This window comes from Accipiter gentilis, chromosome 34 (assembly GCF_929443795.1).
Source record: "Accipiter gentilis chromosome 34, bAccGen1.1, whole genome shotgun sequence".
Taxonomy (NCBI): Eukaryota; Metazoa; Chordata; class Aves; order Accipitriformes; family Accipitridae; genus Astur; species Astur gentilis.
This window is the reverse complement of record NC_064913.1, coordinates 5,131,451-5,157,023: the sequence shown is the minus strand read 5'-3', so window position 1 is coordinate 5,157,023 and position 25,573 is coordinate 5,131,451. Positions and strand designations below refer to the sequence as shown.

Here is a 25,573-nt window from a genome sequence, read left to right as displayed (position 1 = left end):
GATCATCGGCTCATTTCAGCCAAGAGGAGCTCAAAGTCTCCAAGACATTTACGTTTCTGTGCGTTTAGCGCAGATCACAGATGTCTTCTCCCTGCCATCACTCGCTCCCTGCCATCGCTCAAGACCATGCACGTGGGAGAGAGACCCTCGCCAGGAGTCGGTTTTAGGAAAGGCTTCCCTTGGCGCTTGCGGCCAGGCGTGAGAGGCGTTTGTAGGAACCCGGGCTGCTCAGGTCTCTGGCAGGCAAAAAGCACGGCAAGTTAGAACGGGAGAGTTGAAGCTGTTGCTGCCTCTGGCCGCGCACCCCGGCCAAGGCATCGAAACTGATGAGACAGCGTTTGGGCCACCATGGTTTGGAAACCTGGTCTTTTCAGGTCAAGCTGGTGCCGGCTGCGGTTTTGTGGCGCCTGTAGCCTGCGTGGACGGGGTTTACCTGTTGGAGTGACTTCTACTTTGGCTCGGGTGCCCTCGGAAACCCCTCCCGGGTCAGATTCAAAGCCTCACTGAAGCGCTCGGGGGAGGGTGGGCAGCATCCCACCCGGCCTCCACGGCGGGTCCAACCCTCCCGCCGGGTCCTTTCCACGCCACGCTGGAATCGGCCCGCGGATACGTGAGAGGAAACACGGACACACGAACACGACACACGTCCCGGGCCTTCCCTCAGCGCCTACCCACCGCCGGGCCCAACGGCCGGCGCGTCCCTGAGGCGGTCGGTCGGTCTGTCCGTCGGTCTGTCAGTCAGTCAGTCAGTCAGTCAGTCGGTCGGTCGGCGGGAGGAGGCGGGAGGCCGCGCCCGCGCGTTGCCAGGAGACCCGCGGCGCGCGCGGGGGGGAGGGGGAGGGAGGAGGAGGAGGGTGAAAGGGGGGGGGGTGGGGGAGGTTTACGTGGTGACGTTAATTCTATATGAGCGCCAGCGGCGGGAGCTCGGGTCTTTTTACCGCCAGCCGCGCCGCGCCTCCTCCTCCTCCTCCTCCTCCTCCTCCTCGCTCCTGAGTCACCGCCAGCCCCGGCCCGCGCAGGTACCGGGCTGAGGGGGTGTGTGTGTGTGTGGAATGGGGGGGTACGGAAGCGGGTGGGGGGGGGCGCTCGGCCCCCCGCTCCCACGCAGGGGGAGGCCGCGGGTGCCGGCGTGGCCTAGCGCGGCCGCCGAGGGTGTGTGTGGGGGCCGGCGGCGCCCCGAGGCCCGTGAGGTGGAGGCGCCGGTTGCTCGGCCGGCCCGTCGGCGGGGAACGCTCCCTTTTCGCTTCTTCCCTTCTCCCGCGCGTCTCTCTCTCTCTCTCTCTCTCTCTCTCTCCGCCGCCCCCCGCGGAAGGGCCGGGCCGGGTTTAGGCTAGGCCAGGCCGGGGAGGGCCGCGGGGCTCGGTCCGGCGCTGAGGGGAGGCGGGTCTGGCCGGCAACACGTGGGGACGGAGCGGGGCCGGAGGGCGGCGAGGCCGGGAAGCGGTACGGGGAGGAGCGGCTGGCGGGCGGGCTGTGTCTGTCTGTCTTGTCCGCCCGTCCGTGAGGGAGGCGGGAGGGGGCCGGGTGGCGGGGAGGCCGGGGGGGGGGTGGATGGGCACATGGCGGAGGGGTGGGCGGTGAGGGGGGGGTGGTATGGCAGCGCGCTGTGGCCTTGTGCTGGCTCCCGCGCCTTGTTCTGGCTGCGGCGAGGCTGTGCTGCTGGCTGCTGGCAGGGGGACCCAGAGCTCCAGCCAGGGGACGGGCAGCTCTTGCTTCCTGCCTCAGGAAAGAGCGCTTTGAGGGGGGGTTGGTGGGGTTTTTTGGTTGGTTTTTTTTTGGTTTTTTTTTGTTTTTTTTTTTGGAGTTCAACATGTCGCTTCTCTGGGTGCCTGAACGACGCCTTCGCTCTCCGCCTGACTGGAGGTGCCTTCATCGCCCACAGTAGTGGGTACAAGAGGTGCATGGGTCTGTCAGCAAGGAAGGTTAAGAAACTACCTGAAAGATCTAGTAACTACAGCTGGGAGTATTGGCTCGTGTTTAGCGTTCCTATAGACCTAGCTACATATAAAACAGATTCCATCTACTCCATATTGGATGTTCAGGAGACTCACACACTGCCAGTACCTGTGAGGCTTTGAATATCTAATACAAAACCTTCCCTGTTTGCTTGCAGAAGGGAACACAAGCCTTTTTTCAAGTGGCTGTGGCATAGTAATAATACATCAGCATCTTCCACAGTTTATTTCTGAGCACATTGCAGTTGTGTGTGTGTCCGTTTGTGTTTGAAGCCCTACAGTGACAAACTGACATTTCATGTTCTGACCCCTTTGAGGGAGGCAAGAGAAGTGGGCAGTGGGGGTGCAAGGTATGACAAATGCATTCCTCGGCTCACCGTCTCTTTCAGGGTTTTAATGTTGTGCTGCTGGATATTATATTAATCAGGCAGGAGACAGTGCCTGATTATTTTCATTGAAATAAAACTTGAGAACAGAGCTAAGGCTGTGTACAGCTCTAGGTGGTGTAGCTTGTTAGTAGCTTGTTAGTAGCTTGTTAGTAGCTTGTTAGTAGCTTGTTAGTAGCTTGTTAGTAGCTTGTTAGTAGCTTGTTAGTAGCTTGTTAGTAGCTTGTTAGTAGCTTTCCTGTTGTGACCATTTTATAATGGTATACTCTTTAGAGAATGAGAAAAGCACTGTACTTGGATTGAAGCAAGCTGAATAGCTTCCAGTCTCTTGTAGATCCAGAAATTACCTTAGTTGTTAGGGCAGAATAGAATTTGAAATCTACATACATTAAAATTTGAGTGATTTGGATGCCTCTGTACCAGCCAAAAGTTTAGGCCACTCAGGCTTCAGGTAGGTATCTGAAACGTTGATATAAGTGCTTAGAATAGGCCATTGATACATGAACTTCTGTTTTTTGTGGCCCACTTACTCCTGTGAGAGTGGTATGTATTAGCAATCTCCCTTCCCTTCACTTTTTCTGTGTTTTGTGACAGGTCTTGCATATCATGTTTTGTGGTTTCTGAGGACGGAAGATTGTAGAATGAGGGTCTTGTGCACAGGTGGTAGATTTGTCTTTTTTCAGAGTCCCTGGTCCTTCTCTGACATTCACAGGACTGGGAAGTGAGTGTTGGGGCTGCTGGAAGTGCGCAGAAGTAGTGTGCTGCATCTGTGCAGCCAGCCTTGTGTCACAGGAAGCACCAAAAGCGCTGGATCTGCTGTAGTGCTGTGTGTGTACAGCACAGTAATGCTCTTGCCACCCTTGTGCTTCATTTAGCCCCTACCTCACTCAAAACCTGTTCGTGGGAGCAGGCAGGGGACTCATAGTGAACCGCTTCCTGAGCACCCTGGAAATGGGTGGTCTGGGTTTGAGCTTCTTGTATAACTGACAATGAACATGCGTGCACAAGTAAAACTGAAAGCAAGGCATTGTGGCATGTATGTTATGAAGCTTAGTAAACAGGGTTTTCACAGCCCTGAGTGAGACCCGAGTTTTCCAGGCTGAGACTGTGTCCTTTAGTACAGAACTCCAGATCATCAAGGAAACTTTGGCTTACTGTACTGTTAGTCACATTGTATAAATCTGTTTATTCACTTAGCTCCTAAAAATTGAAGTAGTTGTAACATGGAGAACTTAACTCATTGTGGCAGAGATTGTATTCATTGGGGGGAAAAAAATAGCTTGAGGATTTGAATTTCAGTAGTAAAAAAATCTCAGGGGAAATAAGACAAGCGTCTTCTATTTTGGATTTTTCATTGAATCCTTTGGTGAAAGACAGTTTATTCCAGTAGACCAATGGGTGTAATCAATGAATGTGTCTATAGTATCTACACCTTTTTGTTAATATGGTTGTAACCCAGTTCATCCTCAGGTTCTTGTGACACAGCTGCAAGCATGCTGTATCTCAGACTAAAGGTCTGAGTCTTATTTCTTTGTGAAACTTCACGAATCGGACACATTGCAGAAAATGGAGATGCAGGTGTTTTTTAAATGCCTATTCGTGTTTCTGCATTTGTGTGTACATTCAGTGGAACTTCAGTGGAACTTCAGCTCTGGGTTTTTCCATGAAATGATAGTGCCTTGGTATTTGTGTGGTACTAGTAGGCAGAAGACAGTACTTTGCAGACAGAAACAAGACTTTTTAATGCCGCTTGTATGTTACTAGAGCTGAGGAGTCTTCTGAGTTAGCTTCTGGTCTGGGCAAGTGCATTCCATCTAACTTGTCATTAGGAAGGCAGCTAGTAAATAGTAGAGCAGAACAGTACAAGTGGTGTTTAATCCAAGGAACGGTTGTGATGATGGGTTTAATGCTTTTAGGTCAGTTTTCATTTGTAAATTAATGTGAGCTCAAAAGTGATTATAATTACAGTTAATTCAGTCTAGCTGATCCTCACTCAGCTCAGAGGTTACTGCAGTTCCTCATCACCTAATGTTGTTAATCTGGAGAGTAGGCCTGGTGTCATAATGTTTTTGTCTAGAAAACCAGACATGCCTGGAAGGCATCGCAGAAGTTGCTTGGGGATTCATTTGATGGCCCTCTGAAAAATTAAGCTATTTAGAAACAATACATGAGGTTTTTGAGGACCTCCTACACTCAACAAAGTTAATGCAAAGGGAAAAATCTTAATTATTAATATGGCCTCGTGTTTAGTGATAACTTTGACCTTAGGTTTTCAGGAAGACTACATGTGTTGCAGACTAAAACTTCAGTTGCATTAAAAAAAAGACGACTTTGCTAATTTACTTTTCATATTTTGTATTTAGTTTTAAAATATAAATAATTTAAGATTTGATGTAATTTATGTTCTCCCTTAAAGATTAATCTTTTAAATGAACTTATGTATTACCAAAACACAATCTGCATCTTAACTACTGTCAAAGGTTAGACTGGAGATCTTTTCTAGATGGAAAGCTGTTTAGATTTTAGTATTGGAAAATACAGATGCATTTGGGGGCTGGATGTGTGCTTAAATGTACTTCTGCATAGACATAATTTACAATGGTGATGTTTCAGTTCAAAGCTTAACTTGTGGTAATGACTAGGCAGCTGCACATCAGCTGTTTCACCCAGTCTTTGTAGACTTTAGAACAAAATACTACCAGTTTGTCCTTGGTAGCTCATGATGATCAAAAGGTGATAGCAACTTTTTAGATATGAAAACTTCAGTTTCTGGACATAGCTGTAGCCATGGAGTGTTCAGTTGCTGATTTGACATTTATCCTTTAAATACCACCACCACCCCCCAAATCACAACCAAACCAAACAGCAAAGAAACCCTCACCCAGAACCTGAAACATACTAGAATTATTCTCATTTTTGAGTGTTAGACATTCTGATTAAGAGATTTGACTAAGCAGATGCCTGGAATCTGGAATGGGAAAAACACCTAGGCTTCTAAGACCCAGGTTAGAATCATAAATGCTTGTTGTCTTTTCTGACTATCTGCAGTAAGATTGGTTCAGTCTACTACTTTAGATGTTGTTTAATATGCGGTGTTTCAAAGGAAGGAGGGACAGTTCTTTCACATTTTGTGTGGGATGACTTGCCTGTCAGGGAAAGTTTTCCTTTTAGTTCTGGCTGTAGTTGAAAACCTGGCTTAAGTATTGAAAGGTTAAGTTGGAGGAACACAGGAGGAGTCATGAAATAAAACAATTGTTTACATCCAAACCAATTTTTAATCAGTTCTTTTTGAACTTGCTTTTAGGTATTTTTCTGTCACTTCTCATTGTTCACATCTCAAATACCATTAATCTCAGATTTTAACTGCTTCTGTTCCTCAGGTATTCATGTTGCTAGGCCCTGAACTGGTTTATTTCCTCTCTTCCCCAATGTTCAGCAATGAATACAGTATTTTTATTAAAGATACATTACTGAAGTATATAGTGATCATATTTTGCGTTGTGTGTTTTGGCCATCATGTGTTCGTTTCAGATCTTGACTACTTCTGCATGTTGAGTAGAAGTCTTCAGTGGGTTGCATGCAATTATATCTGTGTCTTTGAACAGCAGTTTTTAGACCTTTTGAAATCTAAATTAGTTTGCTTCTTTCAATATATGTTACTTTAGATTTTAGTACTATTTATTCTGCCCTGCTTGGATCACCCTTCTAAGGAGTTCTTAATTCTGTGATACTTCAGTTTTGGAAATTACTCATCTTGACCTGGGATGGTTAAGTATGAGCTGGTATAAGTGCTTTATTGTGTTCCTTGTATGTGCAAGGTAGCATCATCAGAAACATGCTTGCTATTTTTGTGAGATCTTCATGACATGGCTTCTTGATTCTTTTATCACCTTCTTCACTCTTATGGAGGTATCAGGTACTTCTACTGGTGCCAAAAGCATGATTGAGTGAAATTCACAAGAAAATGTTTGTGAAGATCACTTTGTAAATAAGGCTCAAGTTCCTTGGCTCAAGTTTTTCTCAATAGGTGTAGTATATGTTTACAAGTGCTTTTTAATCTCTGCACCTGTAGTCATTTGAAAGTGACATACTGAAACCATAACCATGTGTATACTTCTGTTGGGTCTTACTACCACTTGTAATGTCTCACCCCAACAGCCTCCAAAATGTGTCAAAGTTAGATTGTTGTTTTGTTCTTTTTTAGTGAATGCTAGCTTGTTAGTTGCAAACTGGATGTTCTAAGGTTTGCAGTTTAGTAATCGCTTTGTTTCCATGGAAAAAATATTGAACTAAAGCTAACAAAAAAGTTGCTAAATATATTTTAGGAATTTCAGTGGCTTCTTGGGGAGTGAATGAATTTACATTGTTACATTTATCAGATGTTCCAGCAAAAAACATGCTTTTGAAACCTGTACTCGTTTTTCAGTGTTCTTTAATTTTTCTTTTCAGATAAGTATGTTTAGATGATTTTTAAGTCACATTGGATAAAAACTTTTAATGCTGCAGTGTGAGTCTTGCAGATAGCAGTGTAACTGGCAGTATGGTTGTGTTTGATTATGTGACAATCTCAGCAGTCAACTGACGCTCTCCCTTCCTTTGTTTGATGTTGTGGAATGCAAAAGTTGGTCTTTTAAACTGCTAAAATGCAGCCTGCTACCTGACACGGTTTTTATATTACTTTGACACTTTTTAAAAAACCTGAATACTTGTACCAACATGAACTGTGTAGACAAATACTCTCCTAAGAAGTTTTGAATATCTTTTTGTATATGAAGATTTTGATTTCAGCCCTTCAGGATGGCTGCTGTTTTCCCATTATCAGTGATGGAAAGGAGAAACTGCAACAAACTATACTGATTAGTTTGTTTAAAAAGAAAATAAAAAAATCCTTGTTTAGGTTTTTCCAATTGAATTTAAACTTCTATATTACTTCTCTGATAATGAAAGATTGTTTTAAATAGAAATTGGTAGGTTTTCTGCTACAGAATCTTGGCATCCAGAACAAAGGCCACATTGTGTGTTAATTACCCTATTTTTAGAACATGATCAGGGAGCTCAGATCAGTAGCAGTGACAAACATGCAGATATAATTCAGTCCTGATTATAAATTGTAATTCTGTAGTTCATTTCCTTCTCCGTATGGAGACTGTCTTTTTTTGCTGCAAGAGTAAACAGGGACTACCTAAAATTCAATAAAAGTGCTACAAAAATAGAGGAGTTCAGTATTGACTAAATCTTCATTTCCTGATTTAAAAATCAGTTAAGGGGAAAGCTCTAAAAAGTGTTTCCACGTGAATGAAAGCAAACCCTGCAGTTACTAGTAACTGAGTTCTATATATGATCACTCTGTTTTGTTTTGAAGAATTTAAATTTTTCCCATCATGTAACTGGTGTTCTTATGCAAGTTGTAGACCACTTTAAAGTTGAAATGTGGAAAATCTGGGTTTTCATGCCATAACATGTATTGTACAGAGGCCTGCAAGCACTAGTGAAATAGTTGCATTGGCAAATGGCTGAAGTTGGTGTTTATACCTCAGGAATTACTGGGAAAAGCAAAATATACCACTTGAAGGGGAGAGAGCAGACAGTTTCAATTAGTTGTGTTGTGTTGTTTCAGCATTATTGTGATTTAGTGTTTTTATTCTCTACAGCCAGATTCTGAATTTTGCCATGTTATCACAAGGTAAGATGTTGTAGCATACAGTTGCACAGTAACTTCAAACTTGCCTAACCCTACTCATGAGTTGCTAGAAAAGGTACTTGCCTGTGGCAGCCTTCATCTCTTGACCCTGTTGTTACTCATGCAACTGCAGGTCTAGCCCTGTCCAAAGGAATACCTAGCACTTTTTTTTTAACTTTACAGCTGTTCAGACATTGCTGATGAAAAGAAGGGGGTATGCATAGCTAAGAAAGAACCACGATAAGCTTTTCCAGCAGCATTTGCCCGTTGCATTGGCTTTAGCTGACTGGAAGATTGTTCAGCAGCAAAGCCTGGTGTTCCCTTTATGAAGGGGACGTATTTCCCTTGTGGTGATGTGAGCGCTTCCTGTCTTGGTCAATTTAGCACTTGCGTGTAGCTAGAAGTTCTGAGTATGTTTTGTGAAACACCACTACTCATCTGAATTTTTTAATATTTCTCTGCTTGGTCCAGAAGACCTTACTCAAGCTTCTGCTAAAGATTCCCATATATCGCCATGCCAGTTAGTATTTCCGCTGTTGACTGTGCCTGTCTTTTGGACATAGTGGATGAGTTGATGCTTGCACAATAAATTGCAACAAAACAGAAGGATTTGAGTTACTGCAAGGGTCCAATGGCACCTTCTTGTTAGTGTACTGAGGAATGTGGATTCCTTGCTTCCATTGACCATTAGCTCCTTAGTCTCTTTATCAGACCTTGATAGCCTTTATATTAGTACTATCTCATACACTTGCTTTCTGTGCTTGTATTTGGGCAGACAGTCTTAATTATCTACTCGAGATTCAAAAATTTAAATTAGTCCATTTTTTGCTCTTCTACATTAACATTCAGAAATCTTTTGTTAACAGAAGGACTTTGAGGCACTAATAAAAGGAAATTCTCTCTGGAGAGTTCAGTGTCTGATAATGTCTTTCATCGAATAGATGTGGTATCTTGATGTTCTGGCATAGGACTACCCTGCTCACTTAATTGAGATTGGTTTGGGGTTTTTTTTGACCTTCAGCTTTCCTAAGAAGGCATATTTTTCCATAATATGAATGATACAATCTGTTTGTAACATTGCTTATCTGCCATGTTAATGATAGGCGCAATATCCCCTTGTTTCAGGACTAATTTCCATGCTAATGATAGTAGATGTTTCATGAATTTGATCACACAAGTAAAAAGGAAACACTTGGTCTTCTCCTTGATTCCCTTTTGAAATGGCATTTTTTAATCTGATACATGATTCAATTACTTTTTTTTGAAGAGGAGCTACATGCTCTTGTAGTTACTACTGAACTGTGTGATCCTTTCTCATGTAACAATTTTCCTACCTGGTGGTTGGTACTATAGCTTCTACTAACAGTTGTGAAATGATTGATATGTTTTTTTAGGTCTTAGTACCAAAAAATTTGAAGTGTGTAACTCTGTGCCATGTACGGTGCACTTTTTAAACAATTAACCCAGTTCTGACATGTAAATGAAACTGCACACGCAGAGCATGTGAGTTCTTTAAAGTTACAAACCTCTCCTAGTGGTTTTGAGCAAACAATCCCAAACAATTATTTTGAACAGCTACAGTCAAAGAGCATCTTTTGATGGACCTACACTACTACTTGAATTTGTGTTTTCTTTTTTGGTGCTGATTATGTAAAGAAAAATGTTACAAGTTGCCCCTCCTGGAATGCTAGGCAAGAACATCAGTTTGAAGTAACTTTCAGTGAATATATTGCTCTCGAGTTTCCCAGTCTGTAGTGAGAGCTGAACTTGGCTGGTATGATGTCATTTGTCTGGCACCTTTGGTTTCTGCATGCATTGCAAATAGTTTACAGGACTTAATCCTGATATTTTTTTTATACAACTAGCTGTCCTCCAGCTGGATCTCTCTTTTCTTCACTGACATCTGACTTAGTCCACTTAGTTTATTACCTTACATTGCAGCTTCTTAATCCCACCTAGAGCTCATTTGGTTTAGGTATTTTCTGTTAATGTATTGCTCTCAGTTGCCCAAGGCTTGCCAGAGACCTAAAGAGGCTGATATGCTATTCTATGGACAGGATGACTTATTTGCAGTGCTCTGAATTATTGACTACTAAGGAAATTAGTTTGGGCAAAAGGGTAGACTTCTTTTAAAGATGTGAGTAAATAAGGCTTGGCTGTAGCTTGGGTTGAATATCCTCAAAAAGCCCATTTGTGTCCCTTGAACTACTTGAGAAATTTCTTTTACTTGCTATTGCAAGCTAATTGTGTGAGCAATTTCCCTAGAGGAGGGGAAATGGTGTTTCCTGAAAGGGAGGGAGTGGGTACCCTCTTTGGTACGGTATCCACAGAGATGCTGAACAGCTGAGATCTGTTGGTGGCCTGCCAGCCTTAGGGCTTGTGCGAAAAAAAAAAAAACTGTTTTGCTGGAGGAACTGTGTCTCAGGAATGTCTTGCCTTCTTGGCTGACTCCTAATTCACCTCGCTGTGACCTGTCTTCCTGAGGCTGAGTGGATGTCAGGGTAATCTAATACTGTCATGCTTACTTGGGACGTGTAAAGCTGACCTTCAAAAAAGAAAGGCTTCTCACCAGAGCGTTTGTGTCCTAGCTGTAACATGGCTGGTGCTGCTGTGCAAACTCAGATTGGTTTCTGTGTGGATAAAGGCAGACTGGGGAAGAAAGGAAAGTCTGGGTAGGGCTGAATATTTACAGTTTGTGTTTCTGTCTTCACTTGAGCAAAATTACTTAGTGAAGAGACAATAACCCCTGAAAATTGAAAGCTTACTAATGGGTAACTTGAGGATGAACACATGACAGTATCATTATTAGTTTCTGCATGTATCAAGCTACATTTCTTAAAAACCATGATGGATTAAAGAGGTGAAGTGTCCTTTAAACATCATGAAAATAGCAAATTTTCATACTGTTTTGAGTAGATTGAAGTTTTTAAGGGAGTTCTGCTAATTTTTAGTAGTTCTGCAGGATGCATTCAAAACTGTGCCTAAGCTTGTCCTGGATTACCAGTCTCCTAACCTTTCCATTTCGAAAAAGAACATGATTCTTGTGATGGCAGCAGGCTTGTGGTCAAGCTTCAGCTACCTGTATAAAAGAGGTTTTAAACTTCAGCCTCTAGAAAACTTTCACTGTAGCTTGCTTTTCTGTGCTTTTGCTTCCTTTTTGTAGTATGAACTTCCTATACGTTCTCTTTAAAGCCCTGCAAAGATAAGAGAACTATTTCTTTTCCTCTGCATATTTTTACAGTGAGCAGCAAAACATTTTAAGTGAAGCCTCTGGGCACCTCTGTATTTGACCATAATGCAATGCTACTGGCTGTAGCTGTTCGTAAGTAACAGGGAAATAAAATATTTTGTGAATAAGGAGGTTATTTGCCTGCTGGCTTTTGAACAGGGGAGGAGGCTATCCTTTATTTGTACTCATAAGCCTTTTCTTGCAGTCAGGAGGCCTAGATTTTCAGTAGTATCTCAGTCCAAAGCAATCACCTAGACACTGAGGCTTGAAGTAACACACCAGCTGTAGCCAGGTTTGTTATAATGCCGCACTGACAACTGGTATCTCCCAGGGACTACTTTGGGTGATAGAAGTGAATGCTTCTTGCTGCCCATGTGCCAAGGAGCAGCAGCTGTTCACAATCCTAAACGCATCTATGAAACAAACTGGGAAGGGTGGCTGAATCTTTCTTGTGGAAAGCTGAGTGGTGTGAGTACTACATACAAAGATTTAGTTTTGGGGATATACTGCAAAATAAATACTGCAATGATGTATTTTAGTGTTACTGATTGTGGTACATACTGTATCTGAAGCTCTGGATATGAGACTGGGACCTTCTATTAGGCATTGTGTAAAAATAGCGGAGGCTGTTTGCTCTTAAGGAATGCATTTTCTCAGTGCTTTTCTGCCTCTACCTTTTTTTTTTTACCAGTAGAACTGTGTTGCAGAGAAGCTTATGGTTAAGTAAATGACAATAAACTGAATGTGATGCAACTATATATTCATGCTAGTGGATTGCACAGATTAGTCTAAATGTCTGCCAATGTAGTTCTGTTGGCATAGTGCCTTGTAGCCTCCTCATACAAGAACTGTTGTCTAGAGCTGGCAGATGACAGTGTCATGACAAACAGTAGTATCTCCTCAGTTTGCAGAAGAACTCTTCCAACTGCAAATGTTCTGATACTGAGTTGTATAAAAAGTGGAGGGAAGATCAAAGGATGAGACATGAAAAAGACTGATGCAAGGAGAATAGGAAAAATGGGATGAGGCAAATAGGAACACACTGGAGGGAGGCTCTGAAGTTGACAGCTGCTTGATACAGTCTATTTTAATTTAAAAAAAAATCTTTAAAGAGTGTTATTCAAAGTCTTTGAGTAAACTGGGCCATAGTTGGAAAACATACAGTGCTTGCATGGACTCTTTAAAAGCCAGGAAGCAGAGAGTGAGTAACTGTCCCTTGCAATGAGGAGAGAGGCAGGCAGATGCTGGACTTCCACAGGGGGCTGTAATGAGATAAATACCTTCAGCAGAGTCGTATGTGATCTTGGAAAGAGGGGTGAACAGTGAAAGGTTGAAGATTGCTGATGACAAATAGTCGTTCAGAATGGTGAAAACAAGGGTCTGCTGAGGAATTCAAGAACAGAGATTGCTGGTGAAACATTCTCTGCCACACTGTTGCCCAGTGTAGAAAAATCTGACTTAGTTATGATCTCTGATCTGAATGCTGCAACTCACAAACAGGAATTTAGCACTTTGCTGCTTGAGTGATAACATCAGCTTACCTGCATGGTTTCAGGGAAGATGAGGGCTAGTTTATGAAATAAAAATTTATTATGACATTGTCAAATACCTGTACTTCCTGAGCCAGCTTTTTTTCTGAATATGATTGAAAGCTAGAAGAGTTTGTGGGGGAATTCTTGCCATGTCATTGCTTTTTTTTCTTTTTTTTTTTAAGCATCTACTAATGGCCAGTGTTGGAGGTGGGATGGATACTTAAAGTTTTTAGGCATGACTTGGTCATAGCCAATCTCATGTCCTCATTTAGAAAAAAAAATATTTAAATGAACTGTAGACGTTGGTCTCTTCCAGCAAACCTGTATCTGAGCTGTTCCAGGTACTGTTTCATCTAGCTCACTGGTTTGGTGAGACCACAGCATTTGTGTTGTCACTGGTCACACCTTTGTTGAAAGAACTGCCTCTAGTTTTATGGAAAGTGAAGCTGTGTATTTGATGGGGAGAATAGAGAGAGGAAATGTTGATCTCTGCAAGGAGCAGTAATAGTTTGTGAATGTGATTGTCACACTTGCATAAAAATGTGTGAAAGGCAGGTGAACTGTGCATCTCGTGTTCTTTTGCACAGTGATTCTGCCAGTCTCCCTGAAAAGCTCCTACATGAAGAACGAAGACATGCGTAAGGAAAAAGTTGTATATTTTGCATGGATAAAATCTTTTGCAAATCAGAAATATATTATGTCGCTCAAGAAACACCTCACATTTAGATGTCTCTGTATAATTGTAGTATGTTCTCAGTTTCTGTAGGTCTTCAGTCCGTGCTATCTTTTGAGAATGGTATCCAAAGGAGATTGTTTGGAATTGTTATAAAGGCAGCTTGCATCCATGTGTAAACCTGAAGTCACAAGACAAACAAATGTGTCTGAATTTCAAGAAACTTAAAATTAGTCAAAAATGTTACTGGAACTCCTTGATTTCTTACTGAATTGTTAGATGTCCTTTGGTTTACAGTAGTGCTACCGTTCTATTTGATAGCAAATACCATACTATTTTTCTGAAATAGATGGACAAGTAGTTGGTTCTCTAGTTTTTCAGCATACTAGGGAATTGAACATTTTTGATAACATGCAGTCCCCTAAATACTTCATTAGCACTGTAAAGCTGTGGTCCTAAATAGATACATCAGCTATTTCCTTCCATGTAATTCTTGGGAACTAGTTAATGACACCAGAAAATGTTTTGATCATATTTACGTAGAATGGAGGTGTTAAATTCTGAGGTTTAGATTCTAACATGTTTCTTCATATTGACTGTTAATGTTCTGATCTTACTGGCATTGTGCTTTTGTGTTACACACTTTGGACAGATTAAATGCAATTTTCATATTTTTTTTCTGGAACACACACCTCCAAAACTTTGACTAAAATTCTCATTGGAATTCATTATAAGGAGTTGAACTTCTTGAAGAAAACTTGAATTTGTTTAGCTTACTGGACAGTAGCTAAAATGGGGACTCTAAAGCAGTGGTTTCCATGCTTCCTGGGCCATTGAATTATTCTTTGTAGTTGGTGTCTCCCGAACCATTGGACCTAAGATGACAGTAATGGGACAGTGTTTTCTTGTGTGTGGTGTTGTCTCTGACTTCAGGCTACCTGAAACATCTTTTTGAGACTAGATGCCCAAGTACTGTTTTGCTGGTGGAAAATATTATTCATCTTGTAATACATTTGAGAACATAGGTGCTTCATGGTATGTAAGATTTGTAATAGTCTCAACGTATAATGTTTGTAGTTGCTGCCTGGAATGTGTTTTTGATGATACTGAGATACTTAAGAAAATTCTGATCATTCAGGACATGGAAATTAGTTATATTAAGTACCTTGGCACCTGGCATCAATTTTCTTTTTGTTTTTTTTTTTTAAATGTTGCGATTCTGTGGGTATTCTGAGGAACTACTTGGATTGGATTTTAAAGTTGGGATTAAAAGTAAATCCACAAAAAGGTGTCTTTAGTATTAAAACAAACTGATTTAGCTATAAGTATCCTCTGTCTGCAATTACATGCTGGAAATGAGTAAACAGTTACCAAAAGGGTTCTAGCACCCTTTTTTGCTTCAGTTTTTCTCAGGTTGTATTTCGCTTTTAAACTTAGACAGGACTAGTTTTCAATCTGTGATATTAATACTATGATACAAAAGGCAACATGGCATTTTGCTGCTATTTAAATTTATGTGAGTAGATCTAGTCGTTCTAAACCAGGACAAAACTTTTCAGTATTTCTGTATACTTTAGAATGAGATCTCAAAAAGCGCATGGGAGATATGCCAGTCCTCAGACTATAATATGTATTTATCCTATGTCTTAAAGCTAACATGGTTTGTGTTTCTTTCCTTTTTAGTATTATGTCACTTGCCTGTAGACCTTGTAAGTGAAGTCTAGTGCTGCTGTTCTTACATTTTTGTTTTTTTTCTCTAGGGTTTGAAATCTAGGAGAATGGCAGACATAGACAAGTAAGTAAAATCTGTAGGTTACTGAGGCTCTGACTGTGTCCTATGCTGTACTTCAGATGGCTGTGATCTCCAGACACTTGATAGACAGGGTCTGGGTAGTGATCTTGGCTCTGTGGCAGGATGTGATGTTTATAGGATGCGGGAGAAAAGCTTGAGTTGCTCATGCCAGATGGGCTTGGGATACTAATTGTAAGTAAATCTAAAACTGGGACAAGGCAGCAGTCAACTTACTATGTTAGTTGGAATTCTGGAGGGGAAAAACTGATAGTACTGCCCATTAGTATTGTTTCACTGTATGTAGTGCGTTTTTTCTATGCTTTGAATGCTCATATTTTGCAGCATTCAAAGTATAGTTCAGGTAAACCTACCCTCAGTTCTCAAGGCCTACACATCTTAACAAAGAGGATGTGTAGAGAAGAAGGAGGCTGAAAGAATCCTTCTGTAAAAAGGAATTTTCAAAATTCTGGAAAGCTGCTAGTTCTTCAAACTGTTCTGAGATTGTCAAATGTGAAACTTGAATCCATGAAGACAAATTTGGCTTTGTTTGGCTATTCAGACTTACAGTTTGTCATAGATCAAAACTGATGCAATAGTTTGCTTCTACCCAGATGATCTCCAATTTGAGCTCTTTAAGCTCATTATAGTATTGTATAAAATTAACTTCTTGATGCTGTTATTGAATATTCCTAATAGCAAAGAACAGTCTGAACTTGATCAACAAGATATGGAAGATGTTGAAGAGGTAGAAGAAGAAGAAACTGGTGAAGATGCCAACAGCAAAGGTAATATTGTAAACAAGTTTCTAAGCAGCTGCATATGTGCTTTCTAATGTGTTAAAAAAGGGGTTTACTGCTTAAAATAGGAGATGGCAAAGCATAACTGCTGATGCACGACTGTATTTAAATTCTGAAGCAAGGACTTTTTTTTTCCAGTTGTGTGGTGCTTTTTTTAAATAGTTTTCTGCAGTCACTCATTTTAGTCATGGTTAGTACTAGTTCAGGCAGCACTGGCCCCATGTAAGGATGTGTAATTGGAAAAGAAAGGATTGTTGTGGGTATGTGACTAGATTGTTTCAAAACTAACAACAGCTAAAAGCTTTTAAAATGTGAAGCTTTGGGTAGAAAAAAAATCAGATACATATGTGTGTGTATCTCTTATTTTTTTGAACAGTTGCTTAGTAATTTGGTGCTGAGTTGTTTGTGAACAGAACAAAAATCATGCTTAGTGTTACCACTCTTAAAACCAATAAATCCTTCTCTTTTTTTTCCCCTCAACAAAAAAACCTGAATATATATCAGAATACTTGTTTTCTCTGCGCTGAACAGTCTTACTTATGTTTTGTAGTTAAAGGCTGGGGGCACAGATAGAATCTGAAGAGCCAAAAGAGAAATAACTGATAATCTCTGCAATAAAATGATTTGGACTGCTGATAGTGCCACATTATGTGATTACTTGAACAGAATAATAACACTAAAGAAAAGTAGGATAACTTTGCTCAGGATGATGTTAGAGGCTTTGCTATATATATTGGAAAAAGTATTTTCAAAACTGGAATGCAAAATTCTGTGGAACACACTGGTCAGCTGAAGAATAGCTTACAATAATTAAATGGTAAGCGTTCAGGTGTCCCAAAGGAACCTTGAGATTAATAATGTGTATTTTTAGTGATTAATCCCAGCTATTGTAGATGAGGATCTGAGGGGAAATTATACTAAAGGAATCTTGGAGGAAAATTGGATTTTATAAATCAGAAACATGCTTTAGTAGTAGGGAAAATTGACACAGTGTTAAGCAGTTCTTTTACATATATAATTCTTGCTTGTCTAGTTTTCTAATATTTTTTCATGCACAATTTTTCCTTAGGTTTTGCTGATTTACTTTTTTTTATCTAGATAATTCAATTTTTAAATGTCAGAGGTCCTTCTGTGGACACCAAGTAAAGCACTCATGCTTTTAGAAGAAAGCTCTTTGAAGAAGTAGTGTTCATGGATCCAAGAATTTGCAAAACAGAATATGTGGTTGGATTTCAGTTTGAGGAGATGTGGCTGTTGGTATCAGCGTACCATGCGTGTGATGTGTATACTGATTTGGTATTAAAAAGGAACTGGCAACATACTCAAATGGCAAAATTGAGTAGGTTTTCAAGTGTATAGGAAAGACTAATGAATAGTAGGAGCAGAGAAAACTAGATACCTTGACAAGAGGAGTAGTGTTGACTAATGTGAGGTAGTACCTTTAAGAAGTAATTGCAGCTTCTACTGCTAAAATATAAACTGGTTGCAATGATTATGGAGAAACAAGACTTTTTTGGATGTTGCTTGGAACATAACTTTTCAGCATGTAATTTCAGTGCTAGGACATAAAAGTGGAAGAGAATATTCACATGTGGTTACTGCAATGAAGGGCATGGAAACGAAAAATGGTATGCCATTTCCAAAAGCTTTGTATATCAAGAAGGATTCAAAAAGCTTCACACTAATTTGAAGGTGTCAGAAAAATGCTATATAAACCTAGTATGTCATAAGGAATGCAAAGTACTTGTTTGCCTATCTGCATATATTTAGGATAGGGGGAGGAAAGCAAAACAGCATGATAAAAACTGATCATAAATTCTTACTAAAAATATGAAGTTGTGAAATTAATTTCTGCAGGTTGAGGCACAGATTTTGAGGAGGGGTAAAAAGGTTGATGTTAATATGGATAATAAGAACACTTAGGCTAGGAATTGGCATGTTTTTTAAATGTACTTCTACATTGTAGCTTAAAACAGGTTTCCCATTTGGACAAAGTGTAGATGATAGACTTCAAGGACCTAGTACTGATACTCTGTAGTCAATAATGCCAGACTATTCTGATGAATAATTTATTCTTTTGCAGGAAAAATGAGGTAAATGTAGATTTGTAAAGCAGTTTTAAATTCAAGTCTGAAACTGTCTTGTTTCTTTCCATTTACCTAAAATGGAATGAAAATCCCATTTCCAATTTTTATTCCCCTCTTAAAGTAAAAGCGCAAATTCTTCTACATTGCTTTTCTGTAATGACTTCAAAATAAAAGCAGTCAAGGCAAAACTGTTGCTTTTAGGGGCGTCATATAAAACCTTCCCTTTTGACAGAAGAGCTCAGCTTGCTCAATAGTGGTCATTTTAATCCAGGTGCTGTTTCCATGTTCAGAATAGGATGGCTTTGATCCATGCTTCCAAAATGGAGAGGTGTTTGAAATACTTCTTTGCCTATATTTCTATTTACAAGTGTATATAAAATAAACATACTGCTCCTTCATAGTATTTAAGTAACTTATTTTTCAAGATTAGTCCAAAAGATGCACTTTGCACTTACGTAATTTTCTTCTTTAATTTAGCTCGGCAGCTGACTGTGCAGATGATGCAGAATCCTCAGATTCTTGCAGCCCTTCAGGAGAGACTTGATGGTCTGGTAGGAACATCTACAGGATATATAGAAAGGTATGGTATTTGTTCAGTATGAGCAGAGTAGTATAAATGGTTCTTTTGCTTTCTGAACAGTATTGTCTGTAGCATTAATAGTCATAAACCACTGTGCTGCCCAGATAGCAGGAAGGCTAATATAGTCTGTAGTGCATCTCAGAATTGAAGAGTTTTTATTTGGGCTTTTATGAAAAGAATGCTCAAATATTGTCAGTGGCTGACCCTGTCCCCTGTAGTTACAATATGGCACACTTTCGGAAGATACTTTCCTGCTACTTGGAATGTTTTTTGTAGGTTTGCCTTGATCATGAAACATCAGTTATCTTAAGCATGGACAAATACTTAGAGACCTAGTGTCTCTAATATAGTAATTTTTTGGTTAGAGTGTAGTAACCAGTAGCTAATAAAATTAGGAATGTTGTATCTGTACTTCATGTGATCGTCTTATGTATCAAAACTTGCAACAATGTATTGCTAAAATTTTCTTTATCTACATTAACAGATAGAATTTTCTGGCTCTCTTATGTAATTTCTGGTTGTGTATGAACACTTCACCACATCCATGAGAATTGTAAAGCATACAAATGTCTTGCTGTGATAGGGTCCTACATTGCTATTGATGTGAACTGGGGCAGCTACTGAGTAACAGGCATTGCTGCTGCTCCTACTCATACTACTTTCCTGTTACAGATGATAGCATGGAAGAAAAGCCCATTTAACTAACAGCCTTCCCTAATAAATATAGGCCCAAGAAAGAGCATGGAGGCAAAGGGTACCCAGGTTCTTTCTCTCCTAGATACTGTACACTACAGGCATTCTATACCCAATATTTTTCTTCTGGTTTTCAACAGATATTAATTAACCTCTACTAATCTTTCAGGTCCTTGATCTAAGAAGTGAACAAAAGTGGTAACATTGCATTCTTCTAGTCAGCTGCTGTCTAAGATACTGTACCATTTCTTCATCAATTCCAAGTACAGTAGTGCATTCTTGATTACAAAAGCATTGCAACTTTGCCATTGTATCAAACCCTTGCCTAACTTGCAGTATGAAAATAACTGGAAAATGTATGTAACTTGAGTGTGCACTTTCTCAACATATGCATGCTGACTTAACCATACTTCACAGGTGCCTCTTACACACCTTCCCAAGTGTTATTCTGAGCTTATTTGTCTACAGAGTCTAGACACTGAGATGGCACAGAAGTCAGTAGGAATCTGGGATTATGTGGGCCTGTTATGTGGGCTGTTAAGGAACTAGGTGCATAACGTGGTAGGAAAGTAAAGAGGTTCCAGGAAAGCATCTGTCTGCTCAGGCTTAGAATATGCTAATTGCTTGCCAGCCATCCAAAAACTTACCTCTTCACCTATGTCTGGCCACAATAATTTTAATAAAACTTACTTTCATAGAGTAGAATTTCCCTCAGCTGCTTGCAGGAGGTTGTATTCTTGTGTAATCATAGCTTTTGCTAATGGCGTGTATTCTGAGCAACAGGTTTTACTTGCCATTGCTGTACTTGTGCAGTCCAGTTCAGGTTTCTTGGTCTGCTTCTCCATTTTGGATTTACTTTGTAAGAGCTGTCTCTTTCATGAAACTACCTTTCTTTTTTTAAAACATACAGAGTTTATAAAGGTAGTAGATGTACAAACTGTGAAATTTGGACTAGTTGGCATGGACTGTAATGAAGTGTAGCTCTGACACATGCAAAAGATTCTAGATTCTCTAATAAAGGGGTTAAAGTCTTTACTCTGACATAAGAGTTGGACATGCTGCATGTATGGCACTACCTCTTAGAAATTTCATAGTGCTTTATGTGCCATTGCTAGGACCAGTACTCAAGTCTAGATGTATGCATGTGGCATTAAGTGGGCAATTGTTGTATGATTTATTTGTGCAGTCATACTAATTTTCTTCCTTAATGCTTTTTTCTTGAACTAACTGAACTTGCCACTTAAGTTGCTGCTAGTTCTGATATTGTACTTGAAGATAAAATTACAGCAAATGATTAACTTGACTAACTCCTGGAAAAATGTCAGAGTAACAAGAATGTTATCAACCCTTTATGAGCATACATGACTAAATTCAAGCGGTTTTGATAGTTTGTGTAGTAGATGTACTTTTGCCCAAATTGGAAGGTTAAGGGAATTGTTGATTTAATGGTGATATGCATGTTATCTTAGTAACCAGAAGTAGTATACTCATGCTGAGCATAAAGCTGTCAGGGAGAAGGGTTCTGTCTGCATTTTAAAATGAACAAGGATGTTGGAACATGTACTTATTCTACCTAATAGAAGTAAGATAGCTTTAGTAATTAATATGAACCTTCAGTGTTCAACTAAGCTAATGCATTCTTGGCTACTTCCTCTAACCTGAAGCTGGTCCTAACAATTAAAAGCAGTTGTGTACTACTGCATTCTAAATAATGTGGCACAACTGCTTAAATAAAATAAATATGGGAAGTTAACATAGTAATCTTCTGTGGCCATATGCTGGGGTTTGGGCCACCTCACAGGCAATGGAGGCTGTCAGCAATCTGCCCCATGAATCTCACCAGTAGCCTTGATGTAGGTGACTTTCTGTCCCAACAGTAAGTCTGTGTTAGTGTAGTTTACTAAAGTGAAACTGGTATTAAAGAGTTGTAGCTGACAAGTATTTATAATGAAGATTGCATTATTTGCTTTCCTTTTGCACATGTGTAATACAGTGGCTCATTTAGCAAAACAGTTCTGGCTCACTTTGAGAGTGACAGTTAATACGTTAGAAGACAGTAGTACCAGCTGCTTTCCTCAGTGAAACAAAAATGTGAATTTTGAAGATTAACTTCCTTAGCGAAGAATAACTCAATTGTCTTGAACTTCCTTTCATAAAACCAAGCCAATTAATGATAAGACCGTAACTTCTTAATTATGCTCAATTGTATGAATTTACTATGCTGCTCGTTAGTAATGTAAAACTTGGTTTTAGTATGAAGTTTTATTGTGCAGGTTTGTCTCATGATTGACCCAGGTGTTTGGAATACTCTGGTTCTGACCGAGCTAAACCTTGGTTTAAGAGCCTGTGCTAACAGTTTCAACCCACATGGTGCAGTGGGTCATAGTTTTGATTTTTACAGCTTTCTAAAGCTTCAAATAGAGTATAAAATCTGTTTTGATGCAAGTTGGTTAACTTGCAAGGGGACTGGTTAAGGTAGGGGTCAGTATGTGCTTAGAATGCAGTGTTAGTAACAGTTCTGTCACTGAATTTTTCAGCTTGCCTAAAGTTGTTAAAAGACGTGTGAATGCTCTCAAGAACCTTCAAGTTCAATGTGCACAGATAGAAGCGAAGTTCTATGAGGAGGTTCATGAGCTGGAAAGAAAGTATGCCGCTCTCTATCAGCCCTTATTTGACAAGGTATTTTAATGCTAATCTGATTTGTACTTACAAGCTTTAGCTAAAACACAAGGGAATATAAACTGAAAGTTTGTGCATGTTCTGAAGTACTTTGGTCTCGTATGTGCCCATTCAGTTGATAATTTTACTATCCATGTGAATATCAACTAAGATTATGGGGGACAAAAGTTCAGTCTGTTCCACGGTTACCAAAATCACTTCAATAATACCAGCCCTCATCTTGTTAGTTGAGCAGATGTCAGATGATATGGTAACCTTTCTGGTTACCTTTGGTGCTTATTTTAGTGTGTTGAAAAGGTTGTAACTGTTTAGTTGCCTTGTAGGGCTAGAAGAAAAAGTTTTGATAAATAGTTAATGAATTACTAATTGTGTAACTTTAGGATTAGGAAATTAGTGGTTAGGGCATTGCTGGTTGCTATGACTAGGAAATGTGAAAATATTCTTGGTTTAATCTTCCAGCGAAGTGAAATCATCAATGCAATTTATGAACCTACAGAGGAAGAATGTGAATGGAAAGCAGATGCTGAAGAAGAAATTTCAGTGAGTATCTTAATCAGCTCTCATCAATATCTCAAGCTTTAGCATGAAACAAGATTCAATACAGTAACCAAAGTTTAAAAAAAAAAATAATTGGGTACCTAATGATTACTTGCTTAAAACAACAATAATAATTCTTAATGATTGCTTTAAGGCATGCACGTGAACCTTAATCTGTACTGGTGTCAATTTAAAACTGTTGACAAACCTTGTGGGCACTCTTTCAAAATGAAGAAAAACTAACATATATATTCTATCAAGGAGGAAATGAAAGAGAAAGCCAAGCTTGAAGAGGAAAAAAAAGATGAAGAAAAAGAAGACCCTAAGGGAATTCCTGAGTTTTGGCTGACAGTATTCAAGAATGTGGACTTGCTCAGTGATATGGTTCAGGTAGGTGGTAGTCCAGGCTTGTTTAAAGTTGTGTTAGTACTTAATCCAAGTGTCTTTAAGAAAGGGGTAGAAACAGTACATTACTTGATGTGTCTGGAGAACGAAAATGGAACAAGTACTTGGATGTCATCTGTGGTACTTTATTCAACTGAGAGCACAGAGCACTCTGAAATACCTTCTTACTGTGTTTTTTGTTGAACTTATTTTATCTTACTAATACACTTTATGTGCTTACAGCAGCGTGTGTATGAGATGTGTACTAGATACTGCTAAAAATTGTACTTGGTGTTTGCACGGATTTAGATTGCATAGTGCAGTGGAAACCCTGTACAGCCATTGTTGCCATCTGCTGGTCACGTTCATGAAAATGCTTCAGTGCTGTAACAAGGTTCTTGTCCTATGTAAAACTCATTCTAAATATGGCATCTTATCTCTGCAGGGTCTTAAATCTGTGTACAATTTAACGTTATGAAAATGGAATAAACTGTGTTTTCTTTACAGGAACATGATGAACCTATCCTGAAACACTTAAAAGATATAAAAGTGAAATTTTCAGAAGTTGGACAGCCTATGGTTAGTTTAACCTATTAAACAAGATTACTTCTGTGTTATCTTCAGACTTATTTGTATATTAATAGCATGGTCTGTGATAGCCAACTGTCTTACGGCAATCATGAGAAATACACAGCTGTTTCTAGTCTTCTGAAAAACAGTACAAGGACTAGTACTAGTCTTGCAGTACCATGTGAATGAATTTATACTTAATTTAACCTTCAAATTCTGATGAGTTAATAACTTGGGCTTAATATCTGATGACTCAGTTTCACCTTTACATTTTGATACCTTCAGGTACTTTTTGTATAACTGTTATAATAGGATATAATTTCCTTGCCAGGAATCAGATAACTTGCTAAGTTTTTTAAAATCTTAAATTTAGTTCTCTCTATATGTTAGCACCAGGACAGCTGTACACTGGGAGATCTTGTGTCATTACTGCAAGCGGTATATTAACTAAAAAGCACAAGATCAACATGGTAAATGAAGACATTTGAAGGTTTAATGTACAATTTGGGCAGCAAATTCTAGAATAAGTTGTGTATGTGCACCTCAGTATAGGAGGAGATGGATATATTCCACTGCATGTGTATTTTTGGGTTTGGATTTTAGGTATGTAGAAATTAAAGGTATGCTTTGCTAAATTGCTAAAGTTGTTGCTCTGCAATTCTTTTTAAGAGTTTCACATTAGAATTTCATTTTGAACCAAATGACTACTTCACAAATGAAGTGTTGACAAAGACGTATAGAATGAGGTCAGAGCCAGATGATTCTGATCCCTTCTCCTTTGATGGACCAGAAATCATGGGTTGTACAGGGTAAGTGCCAATAAATAACTTTAAGGCAACGTAACAGTTTCTTCCTTAGCACTATCCAACTGTAGACTTAGAGCGTCTTGGGAAGGTACTGGAAAAGATACTGCTACCTAATAAACCACTGGGTTCAACTTGAGTTTTTTAGTGTTTTTCAGTAACTTCAATACAATATATAAAACTATATATATTTTATATTATATAACTTACACGCATATATTATATATGCACATAAAAAAATGTAATCAGTATTTATCTAGAAATACTGTTCTGCCACTGCCATCACTAAGGCTGAATTGGAAGGTGGATCATGTTATCTTTTTGTAGGCCTTAACAGCTTTTTTCAAAATTTGTTTGATCACTTCTTTTAATCTTTTTATTGTTCTGACATGCAGCATTTTGGGAAGTCTGTTCCAGTTTTACTTCATATATTGCAGTTTGTCCAGTTTGTTTTATAAGTGTTGAATGTTTGCCTCTTAAGTGTCTTTCAGTTGATCTAGTTGAGAAATGGAGAACAGTCATCTCCTATTAACTCCAGGTTTCTCATGGTTTTAAAGAGCTGTCACACTCCTTTCTCAGTGATGTCTTTTGTTTTAAATTAGCTGTTATTCCTCACACTAAATAATCTCTTTATTCTGTATGTGTCTCTCTTCTTGTAAACAGAAGGACGAGAGAAACCAGAGTTGTGTGTAATTAACCTTATGGGTAGACCAGGGCTCTATGCATCATGGCCTGTTCAGCTGCTTTTGTGTTAATGTCTCTTTCATGTTCTGACTGCTCTTTTGAGTGATAGAAACTAATTTACAGCCTATCACTGCATAGTCAGGGTTGGTTTTACCCATATATTAATCTGCAGTTACTGATACTGACTTTTATTTACCACTTCATTTCCCAGTCACTTAATATATTATATTTCTGCAGATGTCCTATAAAGTTTAATCTTAAATGCTTGAGTAGCTTTGATCAAACTGTTTGTCTTTCTCAGTTTGGGCTGTTTTTGAAAAGCATAAATCCTTGCAGAGATCACTGTAACATGGCACTCTGCTTCTGTGAAAGTGATGTATTCCTAGCCCTTGTTTTGTGTTTTAACTAAGAGTCTCTTCTTATCCCAAAGCAACTCACCCCCTTCTTTTGAGTCTTTAAAGGAATCTAATCAGAAACTTCTGCAAATGCAAACAGTCTTATTGATACCACTT

At 39.4% G+C, this 25,573-nt stretch overlaps 1 protein-coding gene across 2 annotated transcripts in view; it reads left to right on the top strand.

Annotated features, from left to right (window-relative positions):
* The first annotated feature begins 870 nt into the window (after positions 1 to 870).
* NAP1L1 (nucleosome assembly protein 1 like 1) overlaps positions 871 to 25,573 on the top strand; it is a 38,245-nt gene continuing 13,542 nt past the window's right edge. The window contains exons 1-9 of one of the 2 annotated variants that reach the window (XM_049792069.1): positions 871 to 1,019; positions 15,216 to 15,250; positions 15,944 to 16,032; positions 18,609 to 18,711; positions 21,942 to 22,083; positions 22,543 to 22,623; positions 22,885 to 23,010; positions 23,512 to 23,583; positions 24,244 to 24,383. In XM_049792069.1, coding sequence (XP_049648026.1) covers positions 15,234 to 15,250; positions 15,944 to 16,032; positions 18,609 to 18,711; positions 21,942 to 22,083; positions 22,543 to 22,623; positions 22,885 to 23,010; positions 23,512 to 23,583; positions 24,244 to 24,383 — 770 coding nt within the window. In that variant the 5' untranslated portion in view covers positions 871 to 1,019; positions 15,216 to 15,233. Of the gene's footprint in view, positions 1,020 to 15,215; positions 15,251 to 15,943; positions 16,033 to 18,608; positions 18,712 to 21,941; positions 22,084 to 22,542; positions 22,624 to 22,881; positions 23,011 to 23,511; positions 23,584 to 24,243; positions 24,384 to 25,573 lie in introns of both variants that reach the window. The other variant, XM_049792068.1, reaches the window with a different exon arrangement.